This window comes from Gekko japonicus, unplaced genomic scaffold, assembly GCF_001447785.1.
Source record: "Gekko japonicus isolate JY-2015 unplaced genomic scaffold, Gekko_japonicus_V1.1 scaffold1317, whole genome shotgun sequence".
Lineage (NCBI taxonomy): Eukaryota > Metazoa > Chordata > Lepidosauria > Squamata > Gekkonidae > Gekko > Gekko japonicus.
The window spans coordinates 1-20779 of NW_015174313.1; the positions used below are offsets into that span (position 1 = coordinate 1).

The following is a 20779-nucleotide window of genomic DNA, read 5'->3' on the forward strand; positions in this document are numbered from 1 at the left end:
TAACATCTTCCCTAAGGTTACAATATTTCAGACTTTCTCCCTCTGGGGATTGGGCCAGGGTATTAATCTTTCAACCCCCCTGCTCATTGATATGCTCCTGCACATATCATGTGAAAAATCTTTTGTGTTCCAAATGTCTTTTAAAAACAAGAGTGCACATGAGAGGCTTAATTTAAATAGGACGCTGGTGGGGTAGAATTATTTGCCTATGCAATCTGCCCGGACTGCAGATCACTGGCATGCTAACACTAAACGTGTCGTGCCTAATCTGGACCGAAAACTGAGCAGGAGACCCATTTTTTTTCTCACCAATGTCATGGTTGCAGTTGGGCCTAAACTACCCTAGTTAGCTAACCTCTAAAAAAAAAAGTTATTGTGGCTGCAGTTTGCTCGTGAGAGTGATGGAGTGCCTGAAGTGGGACACATGGAAGATTCCAGTGATTACAGAATTCACAAGGTCCGCCTGGTTAAGACGCTGCACTGCAGGCTGTGGAAGGTCAGTAGTTCAGCAGTTCGAGACCCGGGTGCCGCATGATGGAGTGAGCTCCCATCTCTAGTTCCAGCTCCTGCCAACCTAGCAGTTCGAAAGCAAGAAATTGCAAGTAGATAAATAGGTACCACTTTGGTGGGAAGGTAACAGCGTTCCGTGCGCCTCGGTGTTTAGTCATGCCGGCCACATGACCACGGAAACGTCTTCGGACAGCGCTGGCTCTTCGGCTTTGAAACGGAGATGAGCTCTGCAACCCTAGAGTCAGATTCGACTGGCTTTCGAGCAAGGGAACCTTTACCTTTAACTAGCCTACAGAAATATTTAGTAACATCAGTATATATGGTAATTTAAAATCACTTTTCTGTCATTGTCTGTTATTTGCAGAACTTATAAAACAAAGATTGAAAAACCCGTCAGTTCTGAGATTACAAAATTAAAAAGTAATGGAAAATGTATAGTAGGACTTTCTGCCCACCTTGATGTAACTTCAGATGAGCATACAGAAAAACTGTGGCCACAATTACATCCCTTTCATTAACAGTTATTTTTAAGAGATTATAGCTAACTCAAGCCAAAACAGAATTAATTGTCCTCAAATCTATTAGCTATTTGTAATAAACGTGCATATCTCCTTTCTTCTCCCCTGTTCCCCATGAGGATGTTAGAATTCAGGCTGCAACTTGCTACCAGAGTTCACCCCAAAGATATAATAAGTAATAGAAGCTCTTTCAACATTAGCCAAGTGACCATTTTCTTCCTCTTAAGCTGTCTTGAATAGCTTTCAGGTATCTTCCATTTAAAAACAGGTACCAGCTTGTTTTAAAGCTAATGCAGTCCCTGCAACAAATGCAAATAGCTGATCAGAGATAACTTTAGATCCTTGCCTATAGGTCAGTTTTAGAGCAAGAAAAAGGTAAACCGAAGTAGATTATAATAACATAATTATAATAATAATTTCTCTCATGAAATCTGATGCTGGAATAAAATGTCATTGGTTTCTAAGGTCCCACTGGATCTTTGAAGAGAGCTGAGCTCTTTGCAAAACAAAGCAAGGTGCTAAAAATACTCCATAACTGAAACCAGTTCAGTCAGCAGTAAGCTTGAGCTTATCCAATGGGTTTTAATTTTTTTGTTACAAAGAGTTCATCCTGGACAATGTGCTGCAAGTCGGAGCTATGAGTTCCCATCTGGTCATAGAGGGGAATTTCAGATCACTGGTTGCAACCAGATGACATGTTAATGACAAGCCTAAAACGATGCATGCCTGGAACAATGCTCTTTCTCTCCCCTTCAGAAGTTAATATATAAGTGGGAAAATGCTTTTAACATACTTGTTCGCTATCCTGGTGTTTCATGACTAGTGGTCTTCCATTCAAGGGACTGATCAAATCTATACCTGCTTAGCTTCAGCAGTATAGTAACATCATGTGGCCCCAGGGGCACTTATTTGGCCCCACAAACGGAAAACTTTACAAAGTGTGATATCAGCACTAGCAGTCTCATGCTGTGTCCCCCCCCCCCCACCATACCCAAGGTGGATCATATTCAGCAAAATCATATAAGGATGTTCTAGAGTTTTTCCAGGCTTTGCATAATAAAGTGCAAATGGTGTATTTTCTGGGGAGCTAATTAAGATAAGAATTTACACATTTCCTCCACAGGTTCTCCCATCACATGTTACACTTGAAGCACAAAAGGAAACAGCATGATTTATTCTCCCTTGCCCTTTTATTTATGCCTCCTTCATAACACAAAGCCAGAATACACATTATGGTCATCTGTATGGTGCTACCGAAAGCTTCTCTTGGCAAGTCACCCTAGGCCGGTGTTAAAATTTGCAAGTACGCACAGTGTGCTCTCTCTCTCTCTCACTTTGTGGGTCTGTCCTGCCCCCTTTCCAAATGGCCACTGGGTACATAGAGGACATGGATATTATCAATATGTAGCAAGTACTTGCAAATATTGCCACAGAAATGGGTTTGCTTGCTGTGTGGTTCATTTAGAACCATGATGTGTGTTCTGGTCTAGGTAAGACTGCTTCGAGATGGATAGAGAAACCCTGGACTGGGAAAGCATGAACCGTAGATCTGTGACATTTATACAAATAGTTCAGGAGTAAGCGTTACAAGCCTACACCTGTGACAAAATGTTGTGGACTATTTTGGAGAAGAACAGTTGGTTTTTATACCCCACTTTTCTCTACCTTAAGGAATCTAAAGGCGGCTTGGCTTCCCTTCCTCTCCCCACAACAGGCACCTTCTTAGGTAGATGGGGCTGAAAGAACAGTGACTTGCCCAAGGTTGCCCAGTAGGCTTCATGTGCAGGACAAGTGGGGAATCAAACCCGATTCTCCAGATTAGAGTCTGCTGCTCTTAACCACTACACCGCGCAGGCTCTCTATAAGAACTTACAAAGGCTATGGGGGCCATTTTCGGAGGTATAGGAGAACTGTCACAGGCAACGGAATAGTTTAGAAGCAAATCTGTACCTACTTAGCTTCAGCAGTATGGTAACATCATGTGGTCCCAGACACACAAAGATGGTTACAACAGTGGCTTTCAAACTATCTGTGTTCAGAGAATCTTTTCTTCATTTAGTGGTCTCTGCCCCTGTGTCATTAAACCCCCTTGTACACTGTAGGAGGTTCTGGGAGGTGTTGTGGGATACACCATCATTTCATGTGTTGTCTAGTCTTGTCAGATGTCGTCATCCACCGTAAACATAGTCTGTACTCTCTTGTGGGTGCACATTGTATAAAGCAACTGATAACAACAGGGGTTTTTGTTTGTTTTTGTTCATTTGATCAATATCTTTCTTCCAGAAAAGTAGAATGGTCAATTTGCATTCTCAGGCAGGTCTCCACACAGGTACTAGACCCAGATCCACATAACTTCAGCAATGTTGTTGTGTCATGTGCTTTCAGATCATATCCTGTGGCCATGACTGATCTTTGTATTGCAGAACATAAACTTCTAACAATGCCATCCTAAGCAGAACTGCTCGGAATCCTGCTTATGTCTGTTTATTGGGGCTTACACCCAGGAAAATGTTTTTAGGATTGCACTGAAGAAACATCAGATTTTCCCCAGAACACAATTTGAAAACCACTGTCTGAACGATAAAAGCAAAAGTCTCATAGGTTTCCACGAATATACTGCTGATCGACTGTAATGCGTAGAACACAATTTGAAAACCACTGTCTGAATGATAAAAGCAAAAGTCCCATAGGTTTCCACGAAACTGCATGAGTGAGAATTAGAGGGAAAACAGCATGGATAGTCTGTTGCATTTCTCTCAATAAAATTTTTAAAAAAAAGAATTAGAGGGAAAACAGCATGGATGGCAAAGCTCTTCTGTAGTTCAGTAATACAGGAGCAAGCTGAAATCCATGGAGAACTTTATCATCTCCAAAGTATTAGTTGTTTTTCTTCTCTCCTAGGTGTGGACACTGTCAGCGTCTGCAGCCAACTTGGAACGAGCTTGGGGACAAGTACAACAGTGTGGAAGATTCATTTATTTATGTTGTGAAAGTGGATTGCACTAAGGATGCTCCACTGTGTTCCGAATTTGGTGTCAGAGGATACCCAACGTAAGTCTAAAACGTACACCTTTCTTCTACTTCCCTTTCCATGGAGATCGATCAAGATGTGTAGCCGTGTTAAACTGTCTCTACCAGTGGAAAAGAAGTGAGCAATGACTCACGAAAGCTCATACCCTACCACAGTTTTTGTTAGTCTGTAATAAGGTGCTACTGGACTCTTAATCTTTTCTCTTTCCATCTATTTCTTTGGGGGGGGGTCTGTATGCCTCTGATGACTTGATGAAAGTAACTGCACTTGATTTTTGTTTCGGTAACATCTTAGTAATCAAAGGCTCAGTTTCAACAGGCTTACCTTGCTGCCATGTGGTTCTGAAGTATCATACTGTTGCACTAGATTCAGTTTTATATCTGGGACGGAACGGAATTCAGTTTTTCCTCCTCCTGCGACTGTGACTTTATGCTGGCAACAGCTAATTTAGCAAGGAGATGGTCTCTGTTTTTTAAAACCCCTTAACATTGTACGTTGCTTTAACCAGCCTTGCTCGAGTGAATAAAAGCAGCATTCCGTGATAAAATATGCATGATATTTGCTCATTGCTGCTCCCAGATTATAGCAAGAGGTGTAATAAACATGCCCATTTGTTTGCCTATGCCAGGATAAGAACAGCTGTGTAATTGCACCAGACTGATGTAACAGTTTTATAGCTAGCAGAAGACCGTTCAGTTGCTCCACTGGGCGGTGGTGATACAGACCACACCTGATCTGGTACAGCCATTGCTGAGCATTTCCTTCCTTTCAATGCATTTTTCTATTGCTAAGTCAGGAAAGAAAGTGATTAATGAAACCCCGAAAGTTCAAACTGTAATTCCAAATATCCATCTACACTTCTTGGCAGGGGGAGCCCGTTGGGTGATTCTGTAGAGACGGCTTCTCCCTGTGGACTTCCTCCCTGTTACGGGATTTACATAACCTTAGGCCATCCCAGCGGAACTTGTGTGAGGCTGACAGCTGTTCAGTTTCATATTTACTGTAAATTATCTGACGCTTATTGGTAGACTGCAGCTATCAAAGGGCTTAACTTGCCGTGTCTGTCCGTCAGTCTCTGGACCGTTTCCTAGCATTTTTATTCGTTTAAGAGTCTTGAGGTTCTTCATATAAAATGCAGCGTTCTATATTCTGCATAACTGGTTTAGCAGTCTTAAGAGCAGTTGTCAGGAAAAGCACAGGGGTACATCGTCTTGACAATCTGTGATTCTCGAGGCTGTGTGACTCTCAGCTACAGCGCTCTCAGCTTATAAAGGGGAGGTTATCAGGTGGTGCAAATAAAGACTGGTTGTCTTCATTCAGTGAGTGATGCGGAGGAGACCGTGGGTTGGATCTTGCAATCTGTCAGTGGAAAGTGGTGAGAGTCTCCCCTCTCCCCAGCAGCCATTTTTGACTCCGGGAAGGTTTATTGCTCCCTCTTGCCTGTTCTGTGAGCAAAGGTCCACTGTTGAATGTGGAAGAAGAAAACAATTTTGCCCCCCTTCCCCCTCTCCACTCTAATCTTCTGAGCCACGTGGCTGGGTACCTTGAAGTACACTTTTCCAGGATTGGGAATGGCTGACGGAAGGGAGTGGAAAACTGGGAAGATCAAGGATTCTTGCACTGGATCCAATCCTGTACGCCCTTTTCATGTATTCTGGGATGAGGGTTTTTTGTACGCATTTAGGTAACATGTTTAGGTAACTCGTAAAAATAACAATCAAATAATGATTAGCAGGTATCTGAATTGATCAGCATACTTTTGAGAAAGAAATGTACACATCATGTGTTGACCAAATCATCTTTAAATGAAGTCACAGTTCAAACAGCATGCCAGTTCAGAGAAGCAACTTTCTTAATAGCCTAATGAATCCTGTTAGAAATAATTTCTGGGTTTTTTTCTCAGTCAGTAGTGACACCACTTCCAAATAGGATAGTAGCTTATGGAAGAGCCAAGACAACAGAGAGATACTGTCTGCGTGATTCAATGGACCTTGTGTGCTTGTTAGAGACTTTGAACATCCTGTAAACGTTTCAGCAAGCAAGACCAGAAATTTTCACCAGTTGGTCAGATTGGAAGACTCACTCTTAATATTAAGCATGATTAATATAAAGTGAAGGGATATAAATGCAGATCCATACTTCTGCAGTGGTCACAGTGGATGTGTCACCTGTAAGTGGTGCACATATAGATGTCTTGTAAATAAATACTGGATCAGCTCTGTCTTGCTTCTCCTTCATCCTTCAGGTGTGCTCTTCCTTTATAGTTTTTAAAGCAGCCTTCATACATATATACAGCCACTTTTTATGTTACCAGTTTAAAAGCTGCTCTAAGGCTTTGGTGGAAAAGTATATTGGTACTGTGAGAAGCACTAGCCAATAGGTGCCTTTCTCAAACAGCTTTTCCTTTAATGTGATAGAAAGTTGCAGAACCAGATTATTCTAGAGCTCAGTCCAGAACAGCTGAATGTGTGTATGTTGTCTTGACAGAGATTTGTATTCAAATCACCACTTCCACAATTACAATCTTAAATCTGTCTTTACCTCAAAAGCTGTTTGGAAGTTTTCAGAGCAGTACCAGAGGTCAGCACTTGGAAGGCATAATGTGTTATTGAAACTGACGGAACTCTCAAAACCTGGGATTAAAAGGACCATTGTGACTACTGTTCTTTCAGTTCTGACAAAATGCGATAACTGTGATTGTTTTCAGAATGTTTCAAGCTTTTATGACCTTGAACACATTTGTCTCATTGTCTTCAACTATTTGCAGCCTAAAATTATTTAGACCAGACCGAGAAACGCTGAAGTATCAAGGAGGTAGAGACTTTCAGTCACTGGAAAACTGGATGCTGCAGAATCTAAAAGAGGAATCTGTTGTAAGTGAACAGAGCATGCCTTCTCAGGACTCTGTTGTAAGTGAACAGAGCATGCCTTCTTCTCAGGATAGATGACAGAGAAATCTTTGTAATAACAAAAAAGTATTAATACAATAGAATGCATTACAGTAAACACCCACATGTAAAAAAAAATCCTTCTGTTTTCATTGCAGGGAAGGAATTGGGTATAATGTGGACAGTGAGCTTTTGTCTTTGTCGATCATTTATTTCTGCATTCAGCCAGATACAAACTGCCCATGTTGTTTGTGGGATAGTAGGGTACACTGAGAGCGTTTCGGGCTCCAGCTGCTCTTGAATCTGCCTCTTCTGATGATAAGAATTGCTCTTGCTGCTTCTACTCCCACAGCCTGGCTGTCCCAGGCATGATAGCATAAGAAAGTGCCTTGCTTTATCTAGACTTATAACATTTTTTCCATAGGAAAAGAAAGTAATTTTTGCCCCAAATACGTTTGAGTTACTGAATTCAGTTCTGTCATCAGTCTGTTTTCCAAAAACAGACTAAAAATGTGAACAGTGGTCATCACGTTTATAGTTATAGTTTATGACTGAGGCTGCGATCACATGCGCCTTTGGATCCGACACAGGTGTGAATGCCTTACGGATTTAAAGGGAGCAATTAGACATCAACATCTGGGAAGCGTCCTGCAGCGTGGGCAACCTGTGCTGCTCTGCCACAGAAGTGGAGATAAAAGACAGGATAAAAGACACAGGGGAAAGTCCGGTAGTAAACGGGTTCTGACAGGCCACAGACAGACTTTCCCCTCTCTGATTGCTCAAGTACACTCTCAAGCCATCGGGATGATCAGGCCATCTCCCCCCCCCCTTCGCAGTATGCGCATCATCGCATACCCCATAGGGGGCCCTCAGTGTGGAGGTGTGATTCCTTGTTTATGCGCATGGGAAACAAACAGCCAAAAAGCCCTGACTCACCCGCAGTTGCGTCTGATCACACAGTGACGGGCTGAGCTTGCGGCTACAAAGGGAAGTGTGATCTCACGACTGCGCGTCAAATTCCTCCAGAGGGAATAGCCTCACTTCCCCTCTGCTTCAACTGGCGAGTGTGACCTGCAGTCTTACAGTGTCATTACACTAGTAATAGCTTTGTTAGTAAAGGTAAAGGTTCCCTTGCTCGAAAGCCAGTTGAATCCGACTCTAGGGTTGCGGTGCTCATCTCCGTTCCAAAGCCGAAGAGCCAGCGCTGTCTGAAGACGTTTTCGTGGTCATGTGGCCGGCATGACTAAATACCAAGGCGCACGGAACGCTGTTACCTTCCCACCGAAGTGGTACCTATTTATCTACTTGCAATTTCTTGCTTTTGAACTGCTAGGTTGGCAGGAGCTGGAACTAGAGACGGGAGCTCACTCCGTCCTGCAGCACCCGGGTCTCGAACTGCTGAACTATCGACCTTCCACAGCCTGCAGTTCAGTGTCTTAACCACTTGAGCCACCGCAGCTCCTTTGTTATCTGACACTTAATTTGTCCAGACAAGCTCTTCCCCCTTGGCCACCACGCCACTCCTGCCTCTCCAGCCAGCCGTCTTGAGGCCTTTGTCTGTTGCTGGGCTTCTGACAGTTGGTGCCACCAGCTGATGTCAGCATCGGGTCCCTCCTTCCCCCCTCAGCCTCTCTAAAACAGCTCGTCTGCCTGGCTTGCCGTATAGGGTGGCTCTGTGGTTTAAGGGGAAGGGTCCTGCCGGGGTGTTTCCAGTGGGCTTTGGTCACTGCAGGTCCCTCTGGTAGGAGGCAAGACGGAGAGCAGCTTGAGTACCCAGCACATTTAAATAATCAGCTACTGCCATGCCCCGTGAGTGTCGGCGAAGAGAGCTTTTATTGTCTATAACCTGCTCTTCTCTTTGTTATATAATTACGCTAATCTTGTATTCTCTTAATGTGATTTTTTAAAAAATAGGAGCAAGAATCTGAATCGGAGACTCCAAAAGACCCTGAATCAAGGCATGGACTGTATGAGCTCTCAGCAGCTAATTTCAAAACACATATAGCAGAAGGTAGTTACCTAATAATGTAAATTCTAGTACTAATTCTAGTACTAATTCTAGGACATGCAGAGCTTTGGTGTGGCCCAGGCAACAAGTGCATTGAGCACAGAGCTAAAGGACTGTGTCCAACTTCTAGTTCTTCCAGAGACCCATTGTGTGGTCGTGGGAAGCTGCTGTCTCTTGGCCTGAAGAGGAATGGTTTATAGGTTTTTATTAAAAGATTGAAAGCATTAGCCTCAATCATAGGTAAAAGCCACAAACAGTTCTGGAAACGTCTCTTGCCACAAGCTTTAGGAGAAAAGGAAAATTGCCACTTGCTGCCTGAAGGATAATACTATGAGCACCAAACAAATGTGTTTGGGAAAGGTGTTTCATATTTGGTACTAGTATCTTACCTGTCAGAGTTGTACAAAGCATATAATAAAGGCTAAAGCCCTTTGGAAATGAAAACGTTGACATTTTAAAATACAGAACTTGCGTTTTTATAAAAATTTATCTTGCAGTGATATAATACCACATTCTGTTCGCAGAGTACTATTAGTGTGCTTTTTGTTTCCAGATGTTACAGTGTATTTGAATATAACAGTAATGAGATGCTACAGAAATACCTTTGATTTATATATATCTTTTAGGCTGTTCAAAGTACTTCTTAATTACACGCTCCTCAATTTTTACAACAACCCATTAAGGTTGGTCACTGTAATTATTCCCGTATTGCAGACTAAGTCGGGAAAGGAAGCCGGAAAAAATAGTGGCTTGCCTATGGCTGTGTTTTATGTATGCATTTTTTTTTCTTTTAAAGGCAGTCACTTTATCAAATTCTTTGCCCCATGGTGTGGCCACTGCAAGGCATTGGCTCCAACGTGGGAACAGCTGGCTCTGTTCCTTGAAAATTCTGAGACTGTCAAGATTGGCAAGGTATGTTGGATTGGCCAGATAGCTAGATTTTGTTATGCAGAGGTCACATTATTTGCAAAAGCCCCATGAATCACACTTAACTGTGTTGAATCTGTGCTTTCTTATGACCAGTTTGTGTAGCTTCACTTTAGAATTTCCTGGTGTTTTGCTGTGTGTTTAATAGAGCCAAACCCACAAATAATGTATTGCTCTGCTGTGCGCAGCTGTGTGTTGCAAGGCAACGACAGCATTGCACTTCGCAAACTTTTACCCAGGAGGAGGGATTCTTCTCGGGCAAGTGTACTAGTTGTCAGTAGGAAGTCAGCCATGCTCGCCGGGGCTTGTCATTTTAAAGGAGGAAAAAGTAGAACGTTTTAATGACAATAGAGCCCATTCCTTTCCATCTTCAGGCTTGTGTGTGAGTACTGGCATACCTGTTGGTGGCTGCACCCATGTCTCTCTGGCCTTTCTGATGAGAAAGGTTGCTCACCCTGTCTGTGATGTTCAACCACTAAGCTATTCAGGTTCAGACAAAACCCATGCATTAGGTTTAGCGATGATTTCTGGGGGCAAAACTACATGCTACATTCAAACATGTGCAAAGAAGGCCAATTTAATTTAAAAAAAAGTAACTTTGAGAAGATGCTATTTTGAGAGGAGAAACTCTTTTGCTCTGTGTTGTCCTCTCCCAGCTGGTCCCCCCCCCCCAGGTTCAAAATGCGGGGGCAGATAAATATGAATCTGGAATCCTGAATATGTAAAAGCATCTGGGGTACACTGAAAGGTGGGAAGTATCTGAGCTGAGCCTGTAAGCTCCCCGGATTTGACAGGCAGCTGTGACGCTTTTGCAAAGTTCTTAGCTGAGGACAATTGTTCAGTTGTCGCTCACTGACACAGTTGAGAGCTTAAGGGTGATTCTGGATCCAGCTTTGTTGCTGGAAAGCAAGCTGATGCAGCTCCAAAAATGGTGTTCTACCAGCTCCAGTTAGCTTGACGTGGCTGATGTGGCCACATGGATCTGTGCTACGATTTCCTTGAGGCTAGACTACTATAGTGCAGTCTTCATCGGTCTCCCCTTATAGTCAACTTCCAAACTCAAGTTGTATAGAATGCTCCAACATTACGGAACAGTCTACTTGAGACTAGTAGGAAGGCCTGCTATTCTTTCTATCATTTTGTGAAATGTGCAAAACAGATTTGTTCAGGTCATTTCTTGTAGAGGAGTAGAACTGGGAGCTGGGATATAATGGATCATCTCAGGAGGTGATTCCTGTTAGTGATAAGTTGTTTTTGTTTTATCTTCTGGTCCTAGCCCACCCCCACCCCTGTATTCAGTTGTTTTTCTAGGAATCTTTTCTGTTAGACTCAAGCATTATCATATTTTGTAATCCACTTGCTGATCGACTGAATAGGTTTAACTAGGAATCTTTGCTGTTACATTCAAATACTGTCGTCAGTCAAATTTCATCATACTTTGTAATAGGTTTATTGATTGACTGAATAGTTCAGTCATACTGGAAATCTGTCTTTAGTCCGAACGAGAAAGGTGGACTGTAAATGGAAATAAACTCAACTCGTAGGAAAGGGCATCGATTTGTTCCACTGTAGTCTTGCTGTTCAGAACAGCAGGGGTAAGGGTGTCAACTAGAAAGTAAGACGTGAAAGGCTTAGAGACAGAGATAATACAGAATAAGTGATTTGTTAACTATAAAATGACAAACTAGGAAATGGGATGAGGTTAAAAAACAATACAGAACACCTAAAGCGATGATAGATTAGGTCACTGAGAGAGGGTCTGGACTGAAAACAGTATCACTAGCTGATTGGAATAAAACAAATACATTATAGAAAAATAATGAACCATGAAGTCCTGAAGTCATTGAAAGCACAAGTAGAAATATATCAGATCGTATTTTGGGGGAAATATAAGCTATGAAAGCAGAACACTGAATGCTTTGACTTTAGGAAGTGCTTCCTAAAGAACAGAAATATCAACAGAAGCATATACCCCAAAACATTAAGAACTTTAGAATTCTAAATATAAACTCTTTGAACACAGATGTCTATCATCAAACAGTGGCAGTTTTGCAAATTAGACAGCAGAACCTTATATTTGGTAGTAGAAACTACAAGTGGTAAACACTTCTTTAATAACTTTCTTCTGATTTTAAAATTAATGAGAGATTAAGGTTAGGGGGAAAGCCCAGGCCACATGCCAATTATGGACCTCTTAAGATCTGAATTGTGTCCACAGTATCCTGACTAGAGAGCTGTAGCCCCACTTGGGCAATGCGGCACCCAGCACTACACTGTGTGTAGTGAATATAGTGCACCATTGAAAGATGGTGCAGTAAACAAATCTGTGCTCAGGTAGCAGCGTGCTTAGCCTTAAGCTGTGAAAAGTGGAAAATGGAAAAACTGTGTTATATGCAAAATTTGTATAAGGAAGCCCTGACATATTTGGGGGAAAGGCTTCTCTTTTATGGTTCATTGACATTTTCCTACTCTTTTCTTCTACAATTTGGTGGGTAATGTTGTATTTCCAGTTTCAAGTTCTTTCCCTCCTGCTTGGCTGATTTGGCTGCTGCATCTTTTTCTGCACCCTCCCATAATTTCAACTTTGTCACTCCTGTTTCCTTCAATTTTCTGTATTTTCAATCCTCTCTGGCCTTGGTTGTATCCCTTCTGTAACTGTTGTTGTTTGATTCCTGCAATGTTCCCTCTAAGCTTTGGAGTCTTGTGAGCAAAAATTCTACTTCATGAGCTATTAGCATGAAAGTTGTGAGCAAGCGATTTGGCTCCTGCATAAATCAGTTTGCTCTGGAGCTGTCCTTCCTGAGCTAAGACAAAAATGCATGAGCCGGAGGCTAAAAAACTGTGAGCTAGCTCACACTAACTCAGCTTAGAGGGAGCACTGGTCCTTTGTGTTGTGAACATCTTTGGTATAAATCCAACTCAGTTCACATAAAATTAATGCTTTCAACCTGTTCATCTGCTTTATCTTCTATTAAGACATCGTTCTTCTTTTATCTTCCTCTACTTGTCTTCAACTTCTGTGGATTGCTTTTGTCTACTCTTTTGTCATTCTCCTCTGTCTGTTCAATTGTTTTCCTGATGGCTTTACCCAGTATTTTATCCATAATTCTATTATTTGTTGTTCATTATCCTCCTCTTTGGGTTCCTTCTACTTCTGTATCCATAAACATTTGTCCTCGATCTTTTTTGTCCAGTTTCTTCTTCTGATGTTGCTTTCTGTTTTGTGGGTCCTTTTTTCATAATATTCTCTTCTTTCTCCTCTCATCTACCTTTTCATTTTTTTCAGTTTCTTCTGGTGTTATCTCTTTTCACTTTATACATCCTGCTGTTTCCCCAGTTCTGAAAAAGATTTGCTTTGATATTCTGCCTTGGGGACCCTGATCAGGTGGGAAGGCTGCATAATTTTCAAAAAATAAATAAATAAATATTCTTCAGCCATTGTCCTATTTCTGGGGGGGGGTTAGACTTATTTTTATTTATTTATTTATTGTCTTGACTGTTTTTGCAACCATTGTTATAAAAAGCAAACCCTCATTCCACAATAAACCTTGTTCCACAGGAAAACATGGAAGAATTTAAAGGTTGCTACTGCAAGAGTTGTCATGTGATTTGACAGCAGCTGCTAGAAATTCTGCCACATGCAGAGTAGTTTGTTTGTCTTTGTCTCTAAGTAACCAGGATGATTTTGCTTCTAGAGAAAGGAAGTCCTGGTTAAATAAAGGGGAGATCAGTTAATCTCGTAGAGCTGAAAATTTGGAACAATGAAGAAAAATATGATCTACAGAGTCAATTTTACTGCTGTCGCAATTACGGAGTTGATTTGAGTATGAAATCCCATTAAATCTTCCTGACATCCCAGCTGAAGGTAGGGCATTCAGGCACACTAGCTTGAATGCCCTTCTATACTTTGAAAGAATTATCTCAGATAAATATTTCGGCATTGTTGTTGGGCGGCTGAATGGGTACTGAAAAGGTTGAGCACACTCTGTGCTCTGATAGTCAAAGTCTCTCAAATGTCTTCTAATAAGCTGTGACAGTTCTTGTCTACTCATGACTTCTATCACGTCATGGACGATTGTTGTTGTTCAGTCACACGGTCGAGTCCGACCCTTCGCGACCCCATGGACAATCTCCCGCCAGGCTCTCCTGTCTTCCGCCGTCCTCCGAAGTTGGCTCAATTTCATGTTCGTTGCATCGCTGACACTGTCTAACCATCTCATCCTTTGCCGTCCCCGTCTTCTTTGACGATCCCCAGACATAATAGTTTATGGTCCAGTAATCTGTCCCAATCACTTGTGTGGTGGTCCAGCTTAACTAGTCCGATGAGGTTTAGATCCGGGTTTGATTTTAGAGTCCTGATTTTCAAATTTTATTTATTTATTAGATTTTTTTATTTTATTGAATGCTCTTCCCCAGGCCTTTGCTTCATAAGACATCTCCCCAACTTCTGCTCCCAGGGCTCTTCCAGACACACATTGAGGTGTCTCCAGAATATTGTGTAGAAATCTTAATAGAGGTCTGTCGATATTGTCTCTTACTGCACTGATCCAGACCCCTGCTTTACCATACTTAAAAAGACTTGTCCGTTCCCAGTGCCTTGGTTTGCTTTCTTCCTGTTCCCTTGATGACATCTGGCTCTGACTCGTTAGCCATACTCTCAGCCCTTTTTGCTTAATTTTCTTTTGCTCCATTTTAATCATGTTACATTTTTATTATTTGGATCGTTTTGAAAATTTCTGCTGACAAATGACTTCCATCAGCAGAACACAACTTCCTTTCCTCTCTCCTGCTGCAGCCCAACCCCCCCCCAAAAAAGCCAGAGATCTGCAGCAAGTGGGAGATTAGTGTAGATCACCCTCCCCTTCCATCAGCAGAGATCCTCCATAGGATCCAACCCATTATGTTTTTTTGTTATTGGTTTCCACTGATTTCAAATTTGTCTACACTTTTAAGTCTCTTCACAGTCTTGGCCTTTATTAGCTATCTTCATTGCATTCCAGTCTCCTCCTCGGTTACTGCATTCCTCAAAGAGTAATGTAATGAAAGCCTCATTCCCTTGTGTTATTTTTTTCAGTGGTTATGTGTTTTTTCTCTCATGGTATCTTATTCATTTCCATCAGTGAAGGGAGGTATCCTTAGCACTGGGTTATGCCTTCTCCTTGCTTCATGGGCAGGGCCTATGGAAATGATTTTTGCAAAGCTTCCTTGGTTGTTTGGAGGCAGAACCCCGTCCTTGACCTGGCTGCTCCGTGGCTGGACAGACTTCCTCAGTTTGTTTGCTGAAAAGCTAAGAAGGAGAGAGCAAGAGAACAAAAAATGCAGCAACACAAGAAGTCATCCACGTCTCCCCTGCTTCCTGCCTGATTGCAATGGCAGTGGGGACAAGCAGAAAGAAATGCTGTCAATCCCTGGGGGAGCAGCTGGCTTTGCCAGGAGCCAAGCTGAAACCTGGCTCTACCTCTCATCTCGTTTCAGAGCAGTCTCAAGCCTCTGCAGTAGCGGCTGGCTCCTCTGTAGCTGCTTCCATCTCCCCCATCGATGCTTTTGGTGGGGACAGAGAGAGTCCAGATGGCCCTCTCCCACATCGAGGCTTTAGCAGCAGACAGGCCCCAAGGGAGAGCCGCCCCCCAGCACCAAGTCAGTAGGCCCGTTCTCTCACTCCAGAGACGGAAGCGAGTATCGCCGCCTTCTGACACTCCTCCCCCATCGCACCGCCACATAAATGGATCAAGGAGGAAATGGGTGGTGGCAGCAGCAGCAACTCAGCCATTCTTCCAGGGGAGAGGTGCTCCCCCTGACCTTTCCAGTTATTCTAGATGAGGCTTCCCTTCGCCCAGGCATTCATGAATGACCCAGAGACAGACGTACAACAGGATCTGAGGCAAAAAAGACGGGGGAAAGGAGACACCGCAGAAAAAGGGAAGAACTCTCCTCTTTCCTCTTCTTTTTCTACTTCTTTCCCCCAAAAAAAGACAAAAAAGCACTCCCATGCCTGTAGCCACCATTTTTCAGGGGGCCCTGCTTCCTACTCTCCCTGGAAGTTCTTCCAGGCCTCAGTGCACGTGGCTTCATGTCAGCCCATTTCCCTGTCTGCAGGCCCAGGCAATCAGCCCTCTATGGCCTTACAGAGTTGCTGGATCCTCTGACTCTGAAAGGGAGGAAGGGGGAGTGGTCAGGGGAAGAAGATACTGTTGCTTTGTGGCCAGCTTTCACCAGGCTTCTTCAGCAACAGCAGGAAGAAGACAGCAGGTCACCAGGCTGGAAATGTTCGGGCTCCACCTGCCATTCCTCCGAACACTTCTGATCATTGTAACTCCAAGGGTTTTTTTTTTTCTTACAACCTTCCTCTTACTTCTTCCACTGTGTTTTTTCCTGACTCCTTTAGTGAGGCCCTCTATAGTGAATGGACCATCCCAGAGAGGGGAGAGACCTATCATCCACTGCAAAATGGATGTATTTACTACCATACACCACCATGAAGGCGCTCAAGGTCCCACTGGTGGAAGTCTCAGTGGCTGGTCTTTTCTCTGGTACTGTTCTTCCCAAGGATGGGGACAACACTTTCAAAAATTCCCTTAAGTTCTCCCTTAAGGCCATGAAACCTCAGCTCTCATGTCACAGGAAGAGGTTTAAGACCCTTTCAGCAAGCAACACAGATTCTTCTCCCCAGATGGCCTAGAGCAGGGCCTCTGGCCTAACGTTCTCTGGCGACCTGTAGGTGCCCCGTCTTTGGATCTCCGGCTGAGAGGAGGCCAACCCATCTGTAGACACAACCATATCAAGTGTTTTCTCATAGGAACGTCTCTTCCAGTCCTCATGCTTAGACATAGGTTCCTTTTGTGGGTCCACCATACAGTCCTCAGAGTTTTTCATGAGCCTCTTTTTGAGCCTCTGGAATCCTCTCCTTTGCAGATTTTGGCCTTCAGCATAGCCTTTCTCATCACCATCACACTGGCCAAGAGGGTTTCAGAACTCTCCGCACTCTCAGTTAAGAAGAGTCTCTTTCCAGAAGGACTCTGTGACCCTAATGCACAGACCCGTCATGCTGAAAGTAAACTCCACGCTCCTCAGATACCAGGAGATCTGTCTCTCCTCTTTCTGTCCTCATCCAAGTCATCCTAAAGAATGAGACTGGTGCAAACTAGATGTCAAGAGAGCACTACGTATCTAGCATACAGCTGCCTCCAGACTGTCAGACTCTTGTTTGTTCGTTTCCTTCCTTCTCCCTAGTATAGGAAAGGAGGTATCTAAGTTGACTATAGCCAGATGAATCAAGGCCTGTGTCTTCCTGGCCTACAGGATCCAGCACCCACCAGCACTATCTGGGGGTCACTGCGCATTCCACCAAGGTGGCGACTAGTTCAGCAGCCCTTTCCACTAACACACATATGGGGAAAAAAATCTGTAGGGCAGCTACGTGGACTTCAGCCTCAACCTTTGTGAGGCGCCACAAGCCAGATGAGTTTGCCTCAGCTGAGGCCCTTTCAGCAGAAGAGTTCTCCCAACAGGAGGTTCTCCATTGATTTCTCCCCATCTTGACTATTCTACCTGGGCTCCTTCAGCTTTTCAGCATCCCAATATTAAGAATACCTTCACCCACTAATGGAAAACAAAACGTTGGACTTACCATGAGGGTTTCTTCTCATCAGTGGATTGGGAGGTATCCTCTATGTTCACTGATGGCGGCAGAATCGGTGGGGGAACACTGTTTCTCCTACTGGGATGGGGACCTTTTCCTCGAAGACACTGCCCATTAGCAGTTTCTACATGGAGGTGGACCTGTCTTCCTTGGAAGCTTGGCAGGACAAGAATTAGGTTCCAAATCCAAAGGATGGAGGGAGCCTTGCAAAACTTATTTTCATAAGCCCTGTTCACAGAGCAAGGAGGAGGCATAGTAACCCAATATTAAGGATATTCTTCGAGTCCAGCGATGAGAAGAAACCATCACAGTAAGTCCACTGTGTGATCCTGTGACCATAGTCAAACTGAAACAAATGTTACTGCAGTCTCTTCTGTTGCACTTGAGAATTATTTCAATTGTCCTCTGATTTAGGTGGACTGCACACAGAATTCTGGAATCTGCTCGACATACCAAGTGCGAGGCTATCCAACCCTCCTTTGGTTCAAAGATGGAGAAAAGGTGAGAGCGTATTATGAACTAATACTGTGAGATTAGAACTGTCTCATCCTTTATGTAGCAGATCTGACCTTTAATCCTGTGCAAGACTTCTGACTGTTATTTATTATTTAAGCACATGTCCCACTTTCTTCCCACATTTGGGGACTCAAAGGTGCTCACATAATAAATGCAGAAGTACAGTTTAGATGTAGGCATGTACAGCACTGTGCTCCAAAACCCCGGGCTAGTTCTGGTTTTACTAGTTTGGCACACTCAGCATCACAGGTGCCAAGCCATGCACTAAAGGCCCTTTGGCCTATACCAAAGGCTCCTGTCTCTGACCACCAAGTACCTACAATAGAGGAGGAACACAGCCCAGATTTCGTTCGGCTGATAAAAAGATGCTCCCAGCCTCAGCCTTCCTCCCATCCCAGTTTTGTAACTGTTGAGAACCTGATCCTCTAGTTGATGTTTTAAATAACCGCAGCTCATATTAACCACAAGTTGCCAAGTAGCACAGTTCATCCTTCCATTAAGTAGATACTTATTTTGTGCTGGAATTACAAAAAAAGATTCTGAATTTTATTTCCGAACCCCAGTTTTTACAAAGAGTTGCTAGAAGGCTATTGTGTTCCTTTCAGATGAAAATTATAGTACCGATTCACTGCAGCACTGAATGCTTGAGGGTCATACTCTTCACAGAAGATTGTCCGTGAGGATCATGTAGGAGATTAATCATCCATTCCATGGCATGTGCAGTTCTTTTTGTAGGACTCACCTGTTTCTTGGCCCATCAAATCTACCTCCACCCCATCTTTAATCAGCAAAAATGCCTTCTGTCTGCTGCTGTAGCCAAAATATTGCCCCTTACAAAGTTGTGCCCTAGACATCTGCCTGGATTTAAGATGGCCTTAGTCATTAACGTCTCTTCCAGTATGATTTGTTCCTACACAGCTTGTCTCGGGACAGCATTCTAGATGTGTTTGCATTTTTAATTATAGACACTGTTTATTTATCTCCTTCATTTATACCCTGCCCTTTCTACCAACTGGAGACCCAACGCAGCTTGCATTGTTCCCTTCACTTTCATTTTATCCTCACAACAATCTTATGAGGTAGGATAGGCTGAATGCGTGTGACTGACCCAGGATCACCCAGCAAGCTTCCATGGCAGAGTAGGGATTCAAACTTGGGTCTCCCAGATGCTAGTCTGGCACCATAACCGACAGATGTGAATCAAGTTAGAAACATAAGCAGAGCCATGCTGGATCAGACCAGAGGCCCATCAGGTCCAGTACTCTGCTCACACAGTGGCCAGCCAAGCTGCCTCTAGGAAGCCCGCAAGCAGGATGACTGTGACCACTAGTACATTTGAAAGGATGCTATAAATCAGATATAAGTATTCTGCAGCAGCTTTGCAAAATTGCCTTTGTATGGTACAACTTTGGGAAGCGATTCCTGAATTAATAATTTACGTGATCTCTCTGTAGGCTGACCAGTACAAAGGAAAGAGAGACTTGGATTCCTTGAAGGAATATGTGGATTCCCAGCTGAAAACCTCCGAAGATGATTCAGGTGATGCTAAGCCTACTGAGGCACCACCACCACCACCACCACCACGAGAAATAATTCCTGAGGGAGAGGTGGGATCTAAATTTCTACTTAAATAAGTTTCTTACAGTAAAAGTTATTCCAGTGATTTGGTGCCACAGCTCCACCTCAACTGTAGCTTTGGACATTCCTTTGCGGCATTCAGTGGAAGAATTAATTGACTGCTTTGTTTTCATACTGTCCTTTAGATACCTTTCCAAAGAAAATAGTTCTTAGTGACTCAGCCTTTTGTGCAGAATAACCTAATTAGATAGTTGAATACAGAATGTTCACTTCCTGTCATGTGGTAGAGCCACTTCCTGCTGCCTCCTTCTCATTCAGTCATGACCCTTGTGACATCACTCTGTGTGGCCGGGGCAAACATAGTAGTATCTGTCTTGAATGGTATCACAGCACGGAGACACAGAAGAAATGGACAGGAAAGGAGGGATTACCATAAACCAGAAGGTGCTAAAGGATCAAGATATGTGTAGAGGCAGAGAGCCAAAATACCTGATAGGACTGTTCATTGTGCCTGCATTGTTCATATGCTGGATTTTCAAGGGGTGTAGTGCAGATTGCCACAAAACTGGCTGTGTGACACATGAATTGGCATTTGATTATAGTCATGTATATGTTTAGGATTCGGCTTTTCACATTTGGTCTCCCATTTATTTTATTTATTTATTATATTTGATTTATTGGCCGCCCTTCCCCGCGAGCAGGGCTCAGGGTGGCTTACATCAGGAATAAATCCATATATCTAATAGCCAACTTGCCCCCGGAGTGCGGATTGCTAAATCAGCGCTCCGGGGGCAGCTGGGGGGCCGGGGGAGGTTTGTGTACACGTGGGCCAGTCCCCACGTGTGCACAAAAATAAAAAAGCTGAAAAAAAATCTCGGGGGATGTTTAAATCCCCCCGAAAGTGCAAGAGCGTCTCCTGCACGTGCGCAGGAGACGCTCTGTAACTGCCGCCGCTGCTTGGGAGGGAAGCGGCGAGCGGCGAGCAGGGGGGGGGCCCAGAGCGGGGAGGCCCTGCCGGCCGGGCGAGCAGACGGCTGGGGAAAAGTGAAGCCCGGGCGGCTGCAGCCGCCGGGGCCTCAGTTCGGAGCCGGACGGCAAGGGGGAGAAACAGCGAGGCCCGGGCGGCTGCAGCGTCCCGAGGCCTCGCTACGGAGCCGGGCGCAG

At 43.7% G+C, this 20779-nt stretch overlaps 1 protein-coding gene across 1 annotated transcript in view; it reads left to right on the forward strand.

The window, feature by feature from the left end:
* Window positions 1–3909: 3909 nt before the first annotated feature.
* Window positions 3910–20779, forward strand: part of TXNDC5 (thioredoxin domain containing 5 (endoplasmic reticulum)) — a gene marked incomplete at its 5' end in the record, with an annotated part of 25575 nt that continues 8705 nt past the window's right edge. The window contains 6 exons of the mRNA XM_015424146.1: window positions 3910–4079; window positions 6827–6932; window positions 8862–8958; window positions 9752–9867; window positions 17936–18022; window positions 19492–19644. Coding sequence (XP_015279632.1) covers window positions 3910–4079; window positions 6827–6932; window positions 8862–8958; window positions 9752–9867; window positions 17936–18022; window positions 19492–19644 — 729 coding nt within the window. The remainder of the gene's footprint in view (window positions 4080–6826; window positions 6933–8861; window positions 8959–9751; window positions 9868–17935; window positions 18023–19491; window positions 19645–20779) is intronic.